The 15,423-nt window shown below is 39.9% G+C and overlaps 1 protein-coding gene across 2 annotated transcripts in view; it reads left to right on the forward strand.

Moving 5' to 3' along the window:
* Positions 1–15,423, forward strand: part of LOC149546501 (beta-galactosidase) — a 252,804-nt gene that overhangs the window by 14,717 nt on the left and 222,664 nt on the right. For both annotated transcript variants that reach the window (XR_016353739.1, XM_089791227.1), the window contains exons 2-5: positions 13,509–13,653; positions 14,534–14,601; positions 14,721–14,774; positions 14,957–15,040. Coding sequence is in view for 1 of the 2 variants with exons in the window: in XM_089791227.1 (XP_089647353.1) it covers positions 13,509–13,653; positions 14,534–14,601; positions 14,721–14,774; positions 14,957–15,040 (351 nt within the window). In the remaining variant the exon portion in view is untranslated. The remainder of the gene's footprint in view (positions 1–13,508; positions 13,654–14,533; positions 14,602–14,720; positions 14,775–14,956; positions 15,041–15,423) is intronic.

Genomic DNA, 15,423 nt, shown 5'->3' on the forward strand with positions numbered 1-15,423 from the left:
CAAAGTATAGTAGTGATACAGCTTTACATTAACAAACTTAGGACGGTTGATAGTTATAAAGTGCAATGCAATAGTGTTCCAAACCAGGAAGCATCAAATACAAATTTGCATGGGGATGCATTCCTTGATCTGGATGAACTTCACTTTGAAACTTCTCATGTAAACATGGATGCTGACTTGAATAATAAATCTGATAGCATCTTTGAATCAAAAATACATATTTTTAGTGAATTATGGGATGTTCATACAAGTTTTCTATCTTTGCAAGATGCTGAAGTAAAGAGTGTTGGGGGACATCCATAATGTAAATATGAAGGTTCTTGCCAGCATTTTGATCTGCAGTTATGCAATGTACATGTGTATGATCTCTCTTCTTTTCATACATTTAAAGGTAGTTTGCTTAGCATGTATAGTTTGCAATTGAATAGATTCCCAATGAAGAATAATAATGAACCAAGCAATGGAGAGCTTAACTTCAAAATTGAGTATTCTCTTGTGAGAATGTCTGCTTGCAATGTGATCATGGATATGCATAAATTCATGGCACATATGGATGAGTGACATGCTGCATATAATGGATATAACATTGTGATGAATATTGTTAGTGGTTGGGTATGTCTCCATGATATTTTCAGTTTTGATTTTGGTGCAGCGCGATGAAAATCAAGTAAATAACCAAGGCAAGTGGATGCTTCCTTTTGGATGGCCTTGGGCCATCAGTTATGGTCTGATTTCTCAAACCATACAATTTCCTAAAGGGGTTGCAAGTGTGTTTACCGTACAGGGCAAACATATACTTATCACATTCAGTAGATTAAGATGTAACACAAAACAAATACTTTATTCATATTTGCAATATGCACTCTAGCGCACTGCTTACAATGATAATGATTATGATGTCCCGATAGTTCCTTTTGGATGGTGTACATATACTTTCCCAAAGGGGCGACTCAACCGTCACGCACCCTTTCGGATACAATTCTACTTGTCAGCTACAATATAGAATTTACTGACAACATTATCCCCCCCAAAAAGTAAAGTCGTCTCCGAACAACAAAAGAGAGACGACCTTTACAAAAATTCAACAATTTTTAAAAAAAAGCAACTGATTACATCAAGTTTTTAGACAGCTAAGAAGAGGGATGCGTCTCTGGTGTAGTAGACGTCCATGCTCTAAGCTTGTCCAGCTTTGCTCAAAGTTGATACACTTGCCCTGTTCGTACTTTCAAATATGCTTCAGCCTCCATCTGAAGCTCCAAGGCTGACTACATCATTTCAGCAATCTCTCCAATCTCCCTCTCCTCCGCTGCCACCTCTTTCTCTGCTGCCACCTGTTGTAGCTGACTCTGTCGAATCAAAAGTGCTGCCCGCTCGGATTCCCAGGTTGCCCTCTTTGCTTCTAGTTCTGCTTTCATTGTTGCTATCTTGGCATTTGACTCCGTCTGAGCCCTCTCTGCGGCTGCTTGGTCTGCTTGGCTCCTCTGAAGGGTATAATAAGCCTCCCTGTGTATCCAAACTATCTCCTTAGAGCCTCTATGCGGTTCTCCATACCCATCCCTCTCGTAGTGGCCTAATCCTAGCGCATCTACATAGTCTCTGTAATGTCCCTTTTCTGGGGACATTAGAAATATTATGGGATCATCACTATAATATTTAAATAGCCTATGAGAGCTGAAACTTTATTAATTAAAAGTCAAATTAATATTCCAAGTGGGCAAAAGAGGACGTGGAAAGATAAGATAAAACCTAGAAAAGAAGTCGAAGGGTCATCGTTGCAAGAATAAAAGGAGAAGAGGCTCTATCCCTTGACATGCTTGATTTACTATTCAGATTTCTAGTTCTCTCTTGTGAGAGTTTTCAGAAAGCTTCAGCTTTCAGCCAGTGTGAAGACGTAGCCCCTCGTGCAGGCAGGCAGTGGACGAAAACCCATTGTCAGGGGAGATGTCATTTCAGGTGTCTCGGTTGTGCTTACAGGTTCTTCTCTTTAGTTTTCCAATCTGACTGTAGAACTGTGTTTAAGATTGGATTTATAGTTGTTGGTTATTGTATTGCTGTTGTATAATACAATAATGTTTTAGGAGTTATCTAGAAGTTGCTGGTTTAGTATTTTGATTCGCATTGCACTTTTCATATGCCTACACCTTTAATGCAAATTGGAAGAAGGCAGAGTGATTTGTTGTTTGTGTTTTCTCTTCATGTGTGTGTATTTCTGAATATTATATTCAAGAGTTGCAGAAATATCTTGCCGGGTTATCATCTCTTGTTTACCTTTGCTGGTCATTTGATTAAAGGGTTTATATTCTGGGGTTAGCATTAAGGGGAAAACGAAAAAATTATGATTCGAACATTGTAATGCTGGTTCGGGTCATTATAGTCTCTACACTCGGCCATCTGCACTTCTCAAAACAAATTGTAAAGGCTGCTGGACATGCTACCCTCATGAAGGATACAACGTGCTCCAGCTCCTTTACCACTAAGTCTAAGGCAATTGTCTGTGCAGAGGCCACCACTTGGCGACCCTGAGTCGCTACATCAGCGAGGGATGTCTCCATAAGCTCTCCCATCACTGCCTCTGGCCTCCCTGTAGGCTGCTGTTGGGCACCCATGGCCGTCTCCATTGCTTCCGCTATTCGCTCAACAGTGCTAGGTGGTACCTCATCAGTCTGTGTTGGGTGCATCTCCACCTGTATCTGTAGAGGATCTTCTTTTGGGGCTACTCTTGCAGGTTTGCAAATGCTTGTCGCTCATGGTGCTGGTGTACGGTTGAACCGCGTACTCAAGTACATGCTCAACCTCTGAGCTCTACTCTCTGTCTGGCTCCCCAATTAGTGCTAGCAATGCTGCATCTACAGTAACCACTGCATCTGAGCCCACTACATCCAAATGAGCACCCGACGTCCTCAAACCCTTGCCTGCTAGTATCTCTATCACTCCCTCTTGAGTGTCCATCTCCTCATCTAGTATAAGTATCTTAGCCCCAGCTGGCAAAGTCTCTCCAACAACCCCTTCAGGTAACCCCATGGCTATCTTCGGTACGATTGTATCAGGTATTGTTGTATCGACTGAAGGTTCAGTATTCCCTGAAGGTGCTAATACTGCTGGCCGTGCTGCTGGATGGGGTGTTGGCCGTGTTGTTGGTCTGGCTGCTACCGTGACTGGCGTCATGACAATAGGTTGCCTAAACTCTCTGAACCCAGGAATGTGAAAGCCTGTGGGAACTAAGTGCGAGTGGGAGGTAGTTGTGAGGGTCTTCGGAAATAGTAGTGGCGGTGTTGTAATAACTTCAACTTCCTCCTCATGCTTGTCCTCCACTTCCTCCTCTGAGTCGTCACTGTCCTTAGAAGATTTGTCTTGTCTCCCATTGTTCATGTTCCCGTGCTCAGAACTTTCTACCTCCTGTCGCATCCTTTTCTGTCCAATGGCCTTCTGCCCTCCAGGAGTATCAAGATGCCTCCACTGCATAATTGTTGGCTCCCCCGGTTTTGTTGGACCTAGCTTGATTTCCAACATTTCATTCGGTATCATCCGTGCGGTAGCATCAAGAAATAGGCCGATGGCGTAGTGTGGCATGTAAAAGGTTTTGTGTTGCAATGACATGAACTCCTACATGCACTCAGCCAACAAGGATGCCCAATCATACACTATGCTATTCATGATACCGCTCATCATGGTCACTTGCAAAAATGAAATGTTCGATGCCCTACTCGAACCGGTGGGTTCGCTCTTCACTAAATCCATTAGATAGCACCAATGTCCTTCTAGAACCTCAGATTTCTTTAGTCCTCTTGCCTTCGAAGAATCCATCAATGCTTCGCTTTAGGCCTCCGGCCGTTTCCCATATACTAAGTCTACCAGTTGCTTCTTGGTTTTTTGGTTGAGTTTCTTGGGTTTATTATTGATTTTCCTTCCTCCTTGCGCAACTTGGTATACTGAATACCCTAGTGAAGTCTACAGCTTTAAAGGATATCACCAAATTTTGTCCAAGGTAAGGAAATGAGCATGTTCACGAGAACCTGTTGTAGGTTTCTAGCATTGTGCAAAGAAACCCCTCGAAGTCACGAATGTAGAATATTGGCATCCACAACGCTTATTCCCCCTGTGCCCTCCGTATGCTGTCCTTTGCAAAATGATCATTCAGAGCCTCTTGCCACCATTTTCTACACTCCAGTCCATTCAAACCTTGTGTTGTTGTAGCCGGTTGTGCCCATGCTTTCTTTTTGCCTGTATTGCATGCAATACGTACACTCGATGGTAAAGACTGCACATTTTTGTTTATTGTGTTGCTTGATGAATCATTTTCTAGTTTCTTCTTCCACGCTCTCTTTCCGACTGAATGCATAACTATCACCTCTTTTGTCCTCGCGTGAAGAAGACAAAAGATGGTTAGGTCAGTTGCAATTTTTTCTGAATAATGGTATGACAAATTCGTATTTACTCCTTTACTTGCTATGGCCGTACGGATGAAATGCTTCTTTCCTCTAGAGACTGTATGACTATTCTTCCTTCTACCAAAATCGTTTCGTATGGAGCTACAAATCCTTTCTTGCTTTTCTCTTCGTCCGTACAGTGTACAGCTAATATAGTTGTTGTATGGTGCCTATTTCTGCATTTGGCTCATGTTGTGAATATCTTTGTGAATGTACGTACGGTGTATTATGCTTTAGCTTGTGCAATGTTTGGTGTGTTTCAAGCCATGTGGTGGTGCTTTTGGTCTATTATGTGCCTTTGTCATACGGTCCTTACTGGCGAATGCTCATTAACTTGTGCTGTCCGTACGGTGTATCAATCCAGTCCTCCTTGAGGTGTATGACTTTATCCCTCTTTGCACTCTTCTTTTCCCCAACTGTACGATGATTTATGTGGCTTCTTAATTGATGTAGGACCGTACGGCCTCCTAGTTCTTAATTCTGTATGATGCACTTTTATGTGGAGTTTTCCATACCGTACGACCGTATCACCTCCTCCTGTGATGACTGTACAGTAATCTCCTTTGTTCTTTCTTGACCATACGACACCCTCTTCTCAAGCCGTACAATATTTTGTTTCTCCCAGAGTTCGTACGCTCTCAATCGTCTTCTGCCTGATGACTGTACGGTACCAACACTTCTTGCTTCTTGACTGTATGGTTCGAATGCCTATTTGTTCCTTGCCGTACGGTGTGCTTTTCTTGTACTAATGCCGTATGGTGTCTTCTTCCTATGATGGTCGTATGGTAACTTTATAGCCTTCAGCGTGGTTGCTCTATTCACATTTTCTTTTTGATTTCTTATTCTCTTTTTAACTTCTAAGTGTAATGGGATTGTACAATACCCTTAACGACACCTTTTTCCTTTTAAGTAATGACCATACGGTATCCTCTTTTTTTCATTGGTGGCCGTACAGTGGTTATATATCCTTTAGTTTACCTTTATTTTGTTGTCGCTCATATATTTACTTATTTGTTTATGGTTGTACTATGGATTTTTATTTTTTATTTTTTTTCTTTTACTTATACTTTATTTTATTTTACATGTATACATTATTTATTATTATTTTTATTCTGTCTCTGAATTATTTGTCCACAGAGGCACGTTATTTCTTTCATGATAGATTTTCAACTTCAACCCGTTCACTGCATCAGGCACTTCCTTACCATTGAGCGTCCATAGTTTTATCGCTCCATTGTCACCAACTTCACGGATCTTGTATGGTCCTACCTATTTCACCTTGAATTTGCCTAGTCTGATCTTGTTGCACCCATTATACTTCAAAACTAATTGGCTTGGTTGGAATCTGTTCAACTTCAAGTGCTTGTCATGCCATGCCTTATGCCTATTCTGTGTAACTTCCGTGGCCCATTATGCCTGTAGTCGCCGTTTGTCGAGTTTGTTTAAATTATACAGTCTTTCCCTCAGGCTTTCCATACCTCCTAGCTTGTATTCGATTGCAATTCTTAGACTTGGTACCATGAATTCCGTTAGTACCATTGCCTCCTACCCATACATAATTGAAACAGTGTCCTGTGGTTACCTTGTATGAAGTACGGTACACCCACAACGTTGATGGTAGCTTTTCTTCCCAATTCTCTCCTTTGATTGCACAGGATTTGTAAATCACTCTGACTAAAATCTTATTTGTAGCTTCTGCTTGTCTGTTGGCTCTTAGATAATATGGGCTCGACAGGAAATGGTATATCTTGAACTCTGTTATGAGTAATCGGATGATATGATTCACAAAGTGTCCCCCACGGTCGCTTGTCAACTGTAGCGGAATTCCATACCTTGCGATAATTTGCTCGTAAATAAATTCCGTTGTGCTTATCACAGAGTTGTCTAGTAAGGCCCGCGTTTCCACCCACTTGGTAAGGTACTCTGTTGCTACCATGATGTACCTGCATCTTTTGGTTTTACTTACCTTGAGGGGTCCAACAAAGTCCAACCCCCATCTTTCAAATAACTCCTATATATGTGAAGCATTTATAGGCATGAAGTCCCTCTTCAGTGGTTTTCCAGCTCGCTGGCATGTATTGCACGCAACGACCCATTCCTTGGCATCGTTGTGCACGGTTGGCCACTATAAACCTGCCAGAAGTATCTTCCACGCAGTTGTATTTGGTCCCATGTGTCGTCCTGCTGGTCCTTCATGTGCTTCCTTCAACACCTTTGGGATTTCCTCTTCTAGAATACATCGTCTTAAAATCTGCTCAGGTCCCATCTTATACAGTAACCCGTTGATCAATTGAAATGTCCAACTCAACACTAGTTTCCTTCTCTCGTTCAGCGGCATTTCCATAAGGAATTGTCTTGTCGAAAGATATTCTCTGATACGTGTGTACTAGGATGACAATACGGCAATCTGAAATAACTGTGTCAGGAAAATTGTGGTTGACCCCCACTGGTGGCTCTCCTAATTTTATCCTTGATAAGTGGTTCGTGCTTACATGACTCTTTCTTGGCCGTACCACAATCTTGAATGTAAACTCCTGCAACAGTAATAACCATCTTCTTATCCTTCCCTGAATGATTGGCTTGTTTACGAGATACAAAATAGTGCTTGATGGTCTGCATAAAATACAAATAGTGTCGCTAGTAGATAATGTCTAAATTTTTGTACTGCGTACACTATTCCAAGTGCTTCTTGCTCCATTGTACTGTAATTTTTCTTTGCTTTAGATAATCGTCAACTCACAAAGTAGACCGGATGATCTAGTTTGTGATCACATGTCTCCACCAATGTTGCTCCATTCGCGTAGTTCGATGCATCAACATGAACATGAAACTCCTTATCCCAGTTCGCATAGGCCTAGATAGGCGCTGTAGCCAATCTGGTCTTTAGTCCTTCGAAGGCTTCATTTTGCTCTGTATCCCATTTGTATGGTTCTCCTTTGCAGGTTAGTTTGTCTAGTGGGTAGGATACTTTTGCAAAGCCCTTAATGAACCTTCGGTAATATCCAATATGTCCGAGGAACGATTTTACCTCTATTACATCCATCGACAGTGGCATTTCTAAGATTACCCGAACTTTGTCAGGATCTGTCTTTAGCCTTGCTTTGCATACTATGTGCCCTAATAGCTTCCCCTGTGGTACCATGAATTTGCACTTATTCAGATTTAGTGCCAGTCTTGCCCGCCTGCATCTTTCCATGCATTCTCTGAGTGCAATTATATGCTTGTCCTCCGCGCTAAAAATTGACCAATCATCCAAAAATGCCTTAAAATTCTCGATTGACATTCTATCAAATATGTGCAAGATAATTCTTTAGAATGTTGCTAGAGCATTACACAGTCCGAATGACATCCTGTTGTAGGCATATACCCCATCTTCAACGATGAATTTTGTTTTAAGCCTATCTTCTTCGATGATGGATATCTGGTTGTATCCAGAGAATCCATCCATAAATGAATAGATTTCATGCCCCACAACTTCTTCCAGAATGCTATCGGTGAATGGTATCAAGAACGGATCTTTGATTGTTATTGCATTTAGGCATCGAAAGTCCACGCATATTCTTATCTGAGAGGTGTTTTTCAGAAATATCACAATCAGTGATACCCACTCACTTGTCTGCACCCTAAAAATAATTCCTGCTTGAGTATTTGGTCGATCTCATCAGTGAACCGTGCAGCATAATTTTTGTTCATTTGGTATGGCCACTTTCGTACGGCTACTGCACCTTCTATTAGTGGTATCCAGTGGACACATAACTCTGAGGACACCCCTTTCAGGTCTTTATATGTCCATGCGAATACATCCTTATATTCCATGAATATTTTGAACGCTCCAACTTTCAGGATTGGATTCCAGTCATCTCTCACAAATATATTTTTCGGATTGGCTTCATCTCCTAAGTTCATTGTTTTTACTGTAGGCTCTTCATACTTAATTGGTTTGTCTTCACTAAACTTACGCACAGGTGTTTCATTGATTAGTGCTTCTCCCTCCTTCACTTCTCTATACTCCTTCGGAAATTCATTCTCTTCTTATCCATCTTCGACCCCTAACATGTTATAGCTCAGAAAGAGCTCGTAATCCTCTATTTGCCAATAGAGTAGGCCGTTCACTGAGTCCAGATCATCATCGTTAGACCCTCCTTCCAATCTCAATATCCCCTCTTCATCAGGTTCCATTCTTTTCTTCCCCTCGTCTTCGCCTTCGCCTTCGGAGTCTGACGATGCTGCCTCCTCTCCCACCATGTGTGTGTGTAAGTCAATTAAAAATCTCTGGCCTCCAGCTTCGATGGATAGGGTATTTCGTTTCCAATCATGTTTCACCTTTGCCTGTACCAGCCAACCCCGTTTGAGGATGGCATCGTACCCTTTTCCTTTTAACAGTATGACCACAAAATCCAATAAGAATGGCTGCGTCCCGATGGTTACAAGCTGTGCCATCAAGGTCCCTAAGGGCTTGATCCCATGTTGATCGACAATCAGTAGTTGAAATGTAGGTGGCCACAACATAGGTTGTCCCAACTTTTTCCATATCTCCTCCGGTAGTACGTTCACTCCTAACCCTCCATCTACGATTGTGTCCATGAGTACAGTTCCCAAGATACCCATCTCTACTATTGCAGGATGTCTTCCTGTAGTGAGTGCTAGTAGCATTGGGTCTGTTGTAGTCGTTCCGCTACCATCCTTTCCTGTCTCTTCCGTTGCTTTCGGGAGTGGTGTCATGTTTAGTATCGCCGTTCGTAACTGAGGCATTGTAAGGTCATTTAGTTTAATGGGAACTTCCATTTGCATTACCTACCTTATAATATTTTGTTCTACTAGGTTCCTCTTTGAGGTGTCGGCAGTGTCTTTTGTTTGTGATTTCTTGGCTTTCATTTGTTTTTCCAATTCCACTCATGTTTGTTGCAACCTTCTCTTTTCCTCTTTTGCATCTGGATATGTTGCCTTCTTTGCTTGCTCATGAGTGATGGCTAATGTCTCCTCTCATATTTCAATGCTTAACAGGTTCACCCCTTGATTAGGGTATTTCGAATCCTCGTGGTCTCCTGGACCACACCATTTGCATAACAGAGGTTGCATGCATGACATTGTATTATCGATCGTCCACTTGAGTCATATTGTATCCGACTTCAGCCCCCATTATTGTTACCACCTCGTCTGCGCCAGTTATTGTTATGGTATCCTCCTGAGGTTGCGTTATTCTTCGTGTTCGTCCTTGCTCCCGAGGTGGATACTTCCTGTGTCAGTAACAATTGTTGATGTCCCTTTGTCTTCATATTGAATGGGCATTCCTTAGTGGAATGTCCCGCAATTTGGCAGATATTGCAAAACTGTTTCTTTAGGCAGGAGCTCTTTGTGTGGCCCTCCTCACAATCCGTACACCACAATTCCCCTTTCACCGAGTTAGGATTTTTTTCAGATTTTTGAACTCCATTATCCGTAACATATCCTTCTGCAACGCTCGAACCTTCTTACTTGATTCTTCATCGCTCCTGTTGCTTTTGGAAGATGAATTGTTTGAGTCTGATGATTTGTGTTTCTTCTTTTTGCTCATTTTTTGCTCACTCTCCAGATCCATTGCCTGATTATACGCATCTATGTACGACGCTAGAGGTACAATTTTCATCTTTTTCTTTAGTGCCGGTCGTAGCCCTTCAACAAACCATCTTTTCTTCAATCCGTCCGTTGGTTGGCTTTCCATTTCCCCCACTAGCTCCTTTAGCCTTCTTGCATATACACGGATTGTTTCATTTTTTTCCCTATTTCGTACTGTATATTTTCGCTACTATTTCGTTATCATCCCTGAGTAGTCGGAATTTTGCTATGAATTCTTTCTTGACGTTCAGCCATGTAGTTAATTTTTGAGGATCGGCATCCGAAAACCAATCAATTGCTACACCTTGTAGGGTTGTCAGAAATTGTCGGATCCAATCATCTTGGTCCGTTATGCTGTTCACCATCTAGATCGTTTCACATGTTTTACAGTGTCTGATTGGATCGGCCGTCCCATCGCCATTAAAGTAAGGCAATTTTTCCTTCGGACCTGCCATTGCTACTTTCTTCTGAATCGGTGGTACTTGCCGAGTACACGCGGTGTTCTGAGTACCTGCGCTGTTGTTTTGAGTACCCGCATTGTTCTGCACAACCGCGCTACTTCTAACAACCGCCCTACTTTCGACAACCACGTTACCTGGTGTGAAAAGATCTTCCTTAAGCGAAGTTGTTCAATTCTCTACCTGTATGCGTATGTCGGGTGTATCGGGAACGAGTTCACTCTACGATCGTGCTCCTTCAGCACTTCGAGTTGTGTGAGTTGCTTCCTTTTCGTTCGGATTCTCTACCCTCAGCATATACAAGTTAAGGAACTCCTCCCTTGTCTCTTTCACCAAATTCAATCGTTGTCGCATTTCTTTGAGCAATTCCTCGACACTCCTAGGTCTGCTAGGTGAATGCACTCCCCTCGTCTGTGCTCCTTCACCCCCCGGTGTCCATCGTTATACTGCTGAAACCTATGTCTGCGCTCCGCCTGTTGTGCTAAAATCAATACTTCTTGTGCTGTGTATCTCATCCTTATCTTTTATCCTATTCCTATCTTTACTAAGTAGATTCGACATTAATCTTCATAACACCTCCTTTATACTAGGTTCAATTGGCAACGACGCCAAATGTTTACCGTACAGGGTAAACGGATACTTATTGCATTTAGTAGATTAAGATGTAACACAGAACAGATACTTTATTCATATACACAATATGCACTCCTGTACAATGTATACAATGATAATGATTATGATTTCTCGATGGTCCCTTTTAGACGGTGTACATATACTCTCCCGAAGGGGTGACTTAGTCGTCACACACCCTTTCGGATACAATTCTACCCATTGGCTACAATATAGGATTTATTGACAACAAAGTGCACGGACAATCCTTGGTATTTGAATTTCTTTTACATGCACAATAGAATAAGAGGTTTTCAGTCATCATTTCCCTATTGTTCTAAGTCAAGCTGTGGTTTGCTTCTATTAGAGACCTAGATTCTTGCCTACAAGGGGCATACGTCCCTGAACAAAGTCATTGTTGGAACTCTAAATCTTTTGCAAAATTTTGAGTTCCATATAGTAAGGAAAACAGAGAAAACCTTAGAAAATGCCTTCCTAAATCCCACGATTAACAAATTCACTATTCCATTGTTTCCAACTCTCTTAAAGATGTACGTACATTCATATTTAGTCCCCCATAGTAAAAAATAATCAGTATTTGAAGCATCACCTTATAAGATAGTTGCATGTTGGAAGTTTTCAAGTAGCCATCTTTGGAAGCCAATTACTCAATACCAAATCATTATTTGGTCAAACCAGTTGTTCCCTTTAGCTGTCTACATCACAACATACTCTCTTCAAATTTTCAGGTTCCTAGGATCTCATTTGATAGTTTTTCATAGCCTGAACCAAACCCAAATCTTTATATTTTTGCCAATGTTGTTTGTCAAAACTGTTAAAAATGGCCTTCTATAAAATCCTATATTTTACAACAGGAAAGTCATCATGCCAAAACAATAAATCCCTGCTATTGCTCATATTGTAACAAATACCTATGCAAATTTTCAGAGCAATAACACTTGGTTTGACATTTTGTCAAATCTTGAAACCAAACACAATTTATTAGTATTTATTGATTACAGTGTCAATATGTGAGAGGAGACCCAATTTGAATTTTAGTATCCTTTGATTGGATGGTCATTGAACCGGATAAATTGATTCTAGTGATTCTATGTAAGATTTTTTACCAGCATGAATAACTGCTTCTCCAGTAGTCTGATACTCAAAGATGTTTCTATTCCTCTTGATTGTGCACTTCTTGTCAGTTACCATTGAGAATCTCCTTGTAAAATATTCTTCAGAAGCTTTGGGTTCCTGAATAGGAGCGTAGGCAATGAAAATTTATATTTATAAACAAGATAATGTTCAAGATATTCTCTCCTTATAAATGTGCCTTGAAAGCTTTACAATTATAACATGGGGAACTTTAGATGATACCTTCTAGTCAGTGCAATCCTTTCTATAAGCAAATTGAAATTCATTATCAAAGTTACTGCTTCGGGTTTGGGGATGGATTTGGGTTCGAGTTCGGGTTTGTGGGTTCGGGCACAAAAGGAATTTCCCATTTGGGTTCGTGGGTGGGTTCGTGAGTGTGTGTGTGTGTATGCAATATATGTACAAAAAATAAGAGAAACGTGCATAATTGCAAACCTTAGACATTTCATAGTATGAATATATGTTGCTTGATCATTGATCAATGGCAAATGTCAAAGATATACATTAAATAACCGCCCATTAATCTATTTTCATGATTGTAAAGAAATATCATACATTGAATTACTAAATTGCAAAATGAAATTTCAAAACATACCATAGTTCATCAAATAATAAAGTTTGAAACATAATGATAAATGGCAAGTTGTAATAGTTTATCAACGATCATAGTATCAAATGCTCTTCAAGGGTCAAATGGGTCATCAAACAATGAGGGATCAATGGCTTCATCTCTGGCTGCAACTATATCTAGATCCTCTTCATTGGAACAAACAATCTCTACAACCTTCTCTTAAAACTTGCAAGATGGGCACACCAAAATGAGAGAGTAAATGAGAGATTAGATGAGTGAAATGTTTTTTATTAGGTTCCTTTTAGGGTTACATAAAAAAAAAAGATTAAAGAAACATTATTTAAAGTTGTTTTATTTCATTTTTTGGACCCTACTATTGTGGGTCCTCCTGGGTTTGCCCGGATTTGTGCCAGCAAGGACCCGTACGGACGTACAGTTCGAAATCCTTACTTGCCCAGACCCGCAGTGAACCCGGATGCGAATCTGGACCTGCGCATACCCGGACCCGAATCCGGGCTGTACGATGGGAACCTGGTTTCATAGTCATATCTCAAGAGAAAAAAGTATATGGAAATTATTTTATTATAATGGGAACCACAAGTATCTGCCTTCTTATTTTTTTGATAAGTGAAAGCATAAGTTATTATTGCCTAATGAAACATATTTCTGTATGTATTTTGGGGTTGTTTGCAGGATGCTCGAGTCATCTTATGATATTTTATTTGGCAAGCTTTCAAGAGCATGCCTTTTTGGGGACTATTTCCAAGAGTCGGGACAAATGATGGCTAGAATCTCTCTGAGGCCGCCTGATGACCCTCATGTGGATTTCACTGCTACAGTATCCTGAACTGTTATCTTTTTTTTTTTTGAGTTTTGTACTCACAAAAAATGTATTAGGATGAACTCTTAATGTACAGCTTCTCTTGTAGTTTTTGCTTGTGCATTTAGACTTGAACAAATGCTGGTATAAACAACACAGTATGGCAGTGACATAAAAAATATTTAGAAAGGTAGTGTTTGCCTCATAACTAATATACTATAAGAGTTAAGTCTGTCTTTTCTAGGGGAACTTAAGAACTATTTGAAAATACATTCTATTATGACATAGGTTTGAATAGCCCTGTGCATATGATTCAACGTTAGTTCTGCCAGTTGATTCATTGTATTCGAAATTCAAATTGATATGCTTAAACTATATTCACTAGGAGAGGCAAGATATATGCACATGGATGGGGATTCCTTTTTAAATAGGGTATGAGGATAACCTTGTGATTGTGGTTCGAGCTTTTCTATGAATCTGCATGAGCATTGCAAGTTTGAAAATCAGTTCGAAATATGTTTTTTTCAGTTGTTTCGTCAGTCATTCTTTCAGAACTATGCTATTTCTCTCCAATTGCAAGTGATGCCATATCTTACTTTTCACTTCTTATTTCTTGTTTGTATGTCTCATTTCTAACTTTGTATCCTTTTCTAATGAATATTTCTTTCTTTTGTCTATAATGTTCATATTGAATCTTTGTCTAGTTTAATGCAAATTATTTCTTAATGTGGTGCTTTATTTGTTCATGTTGATGGACATTCTCTCTTTGTTTTTGTTTAATTAGTGTTGCTTGTATGTTTCTGTTAAATCAATATTGTCAGTATTGCTAGAGGACTATGGCTTGTAGTTGTTGTTGACTTGGCATATTTGTTTCTTTGACTTGCCTTAACCTTCATAGTTGCGAGGTCCATTTGGAAGCAGTAGAGATACACCTGCCGAGGCAGATGCTATATTCAGATGGCAGCAGTGAGGCTCGTTGCAATTATAAATTTTAATTTCAGTTTGTTGATGGAGATTTATTTCTGATTTCCTATAATTCTATCTCAAGGCTTCAAGTATGATATATATATTCCTCTTTGTGGCAGGCACCCACAAAATCCGCATAATTTTATGGACGTTAAAGTTTCAAACTCGAATAGGTGAGTAGATTCATCTCATTAATAAGTATTGTGGAATGTGCTTTTTAAAGTCTTTTTACATGTAAATAGATTCATTTTGTTATCAATTCAGCTTCTCTCTAGATTTCACTATTGTGTTGAATTAAGTGTAAATTTTTTCCTGATCTGAAATGGTTGATTTGGGCAATTGTGTTCACTTGCAGTACATTGCAGCTGCGATCATGTGCCTTCTTTCGAGATTCTGGAATAGGAGCATTTGCTATTCTGCCTATACTAATCAAGAAAAGGCATGCCTTTTATTCCATTACTATGCTGACAATCTTAGAAATTGTGTGTACTTTTAATTCTTGGTCATTTACAAAGTCAGCTGTTGCGATATTGCTGTAAGTCTGATTGACTCAACATTGAAAATGAAAGATTCAATCTTGATGACAATATTCCTAGAATTTATCTTAAAATATTAGTCAAGATACCCAGAAAGTTGACACAGGCTGAAATTATTTCATTTGGTTCAAGTTTAGAACTTAAATTATATAAAGTACAAAGATTTAGGAAGTATACATAAATTTAAAATTATTTATTATTTTTTGATCAGTGATTAATAACTTTTATTGATAATAAAGATAACTGTTACATAGTCCATACCGGAAACCATAACTACAAAATCAAT

This window comes from Cupressus sempervirens, chromosome 7 (genome assembly GCF_028749045.1).
Source record: "Cupressus sempervirens isolate cs-2001-9-10 chromosome 7, ASM2874904v1, whole genome shotgun sequence".
Classification (NCBI taxonomy): Eukaryota; Viridiplantae; Streptophyta; class Pinopsida; order Cupressales; family Cupressaceae; genus Cupressus; species Cupressus sempervirens.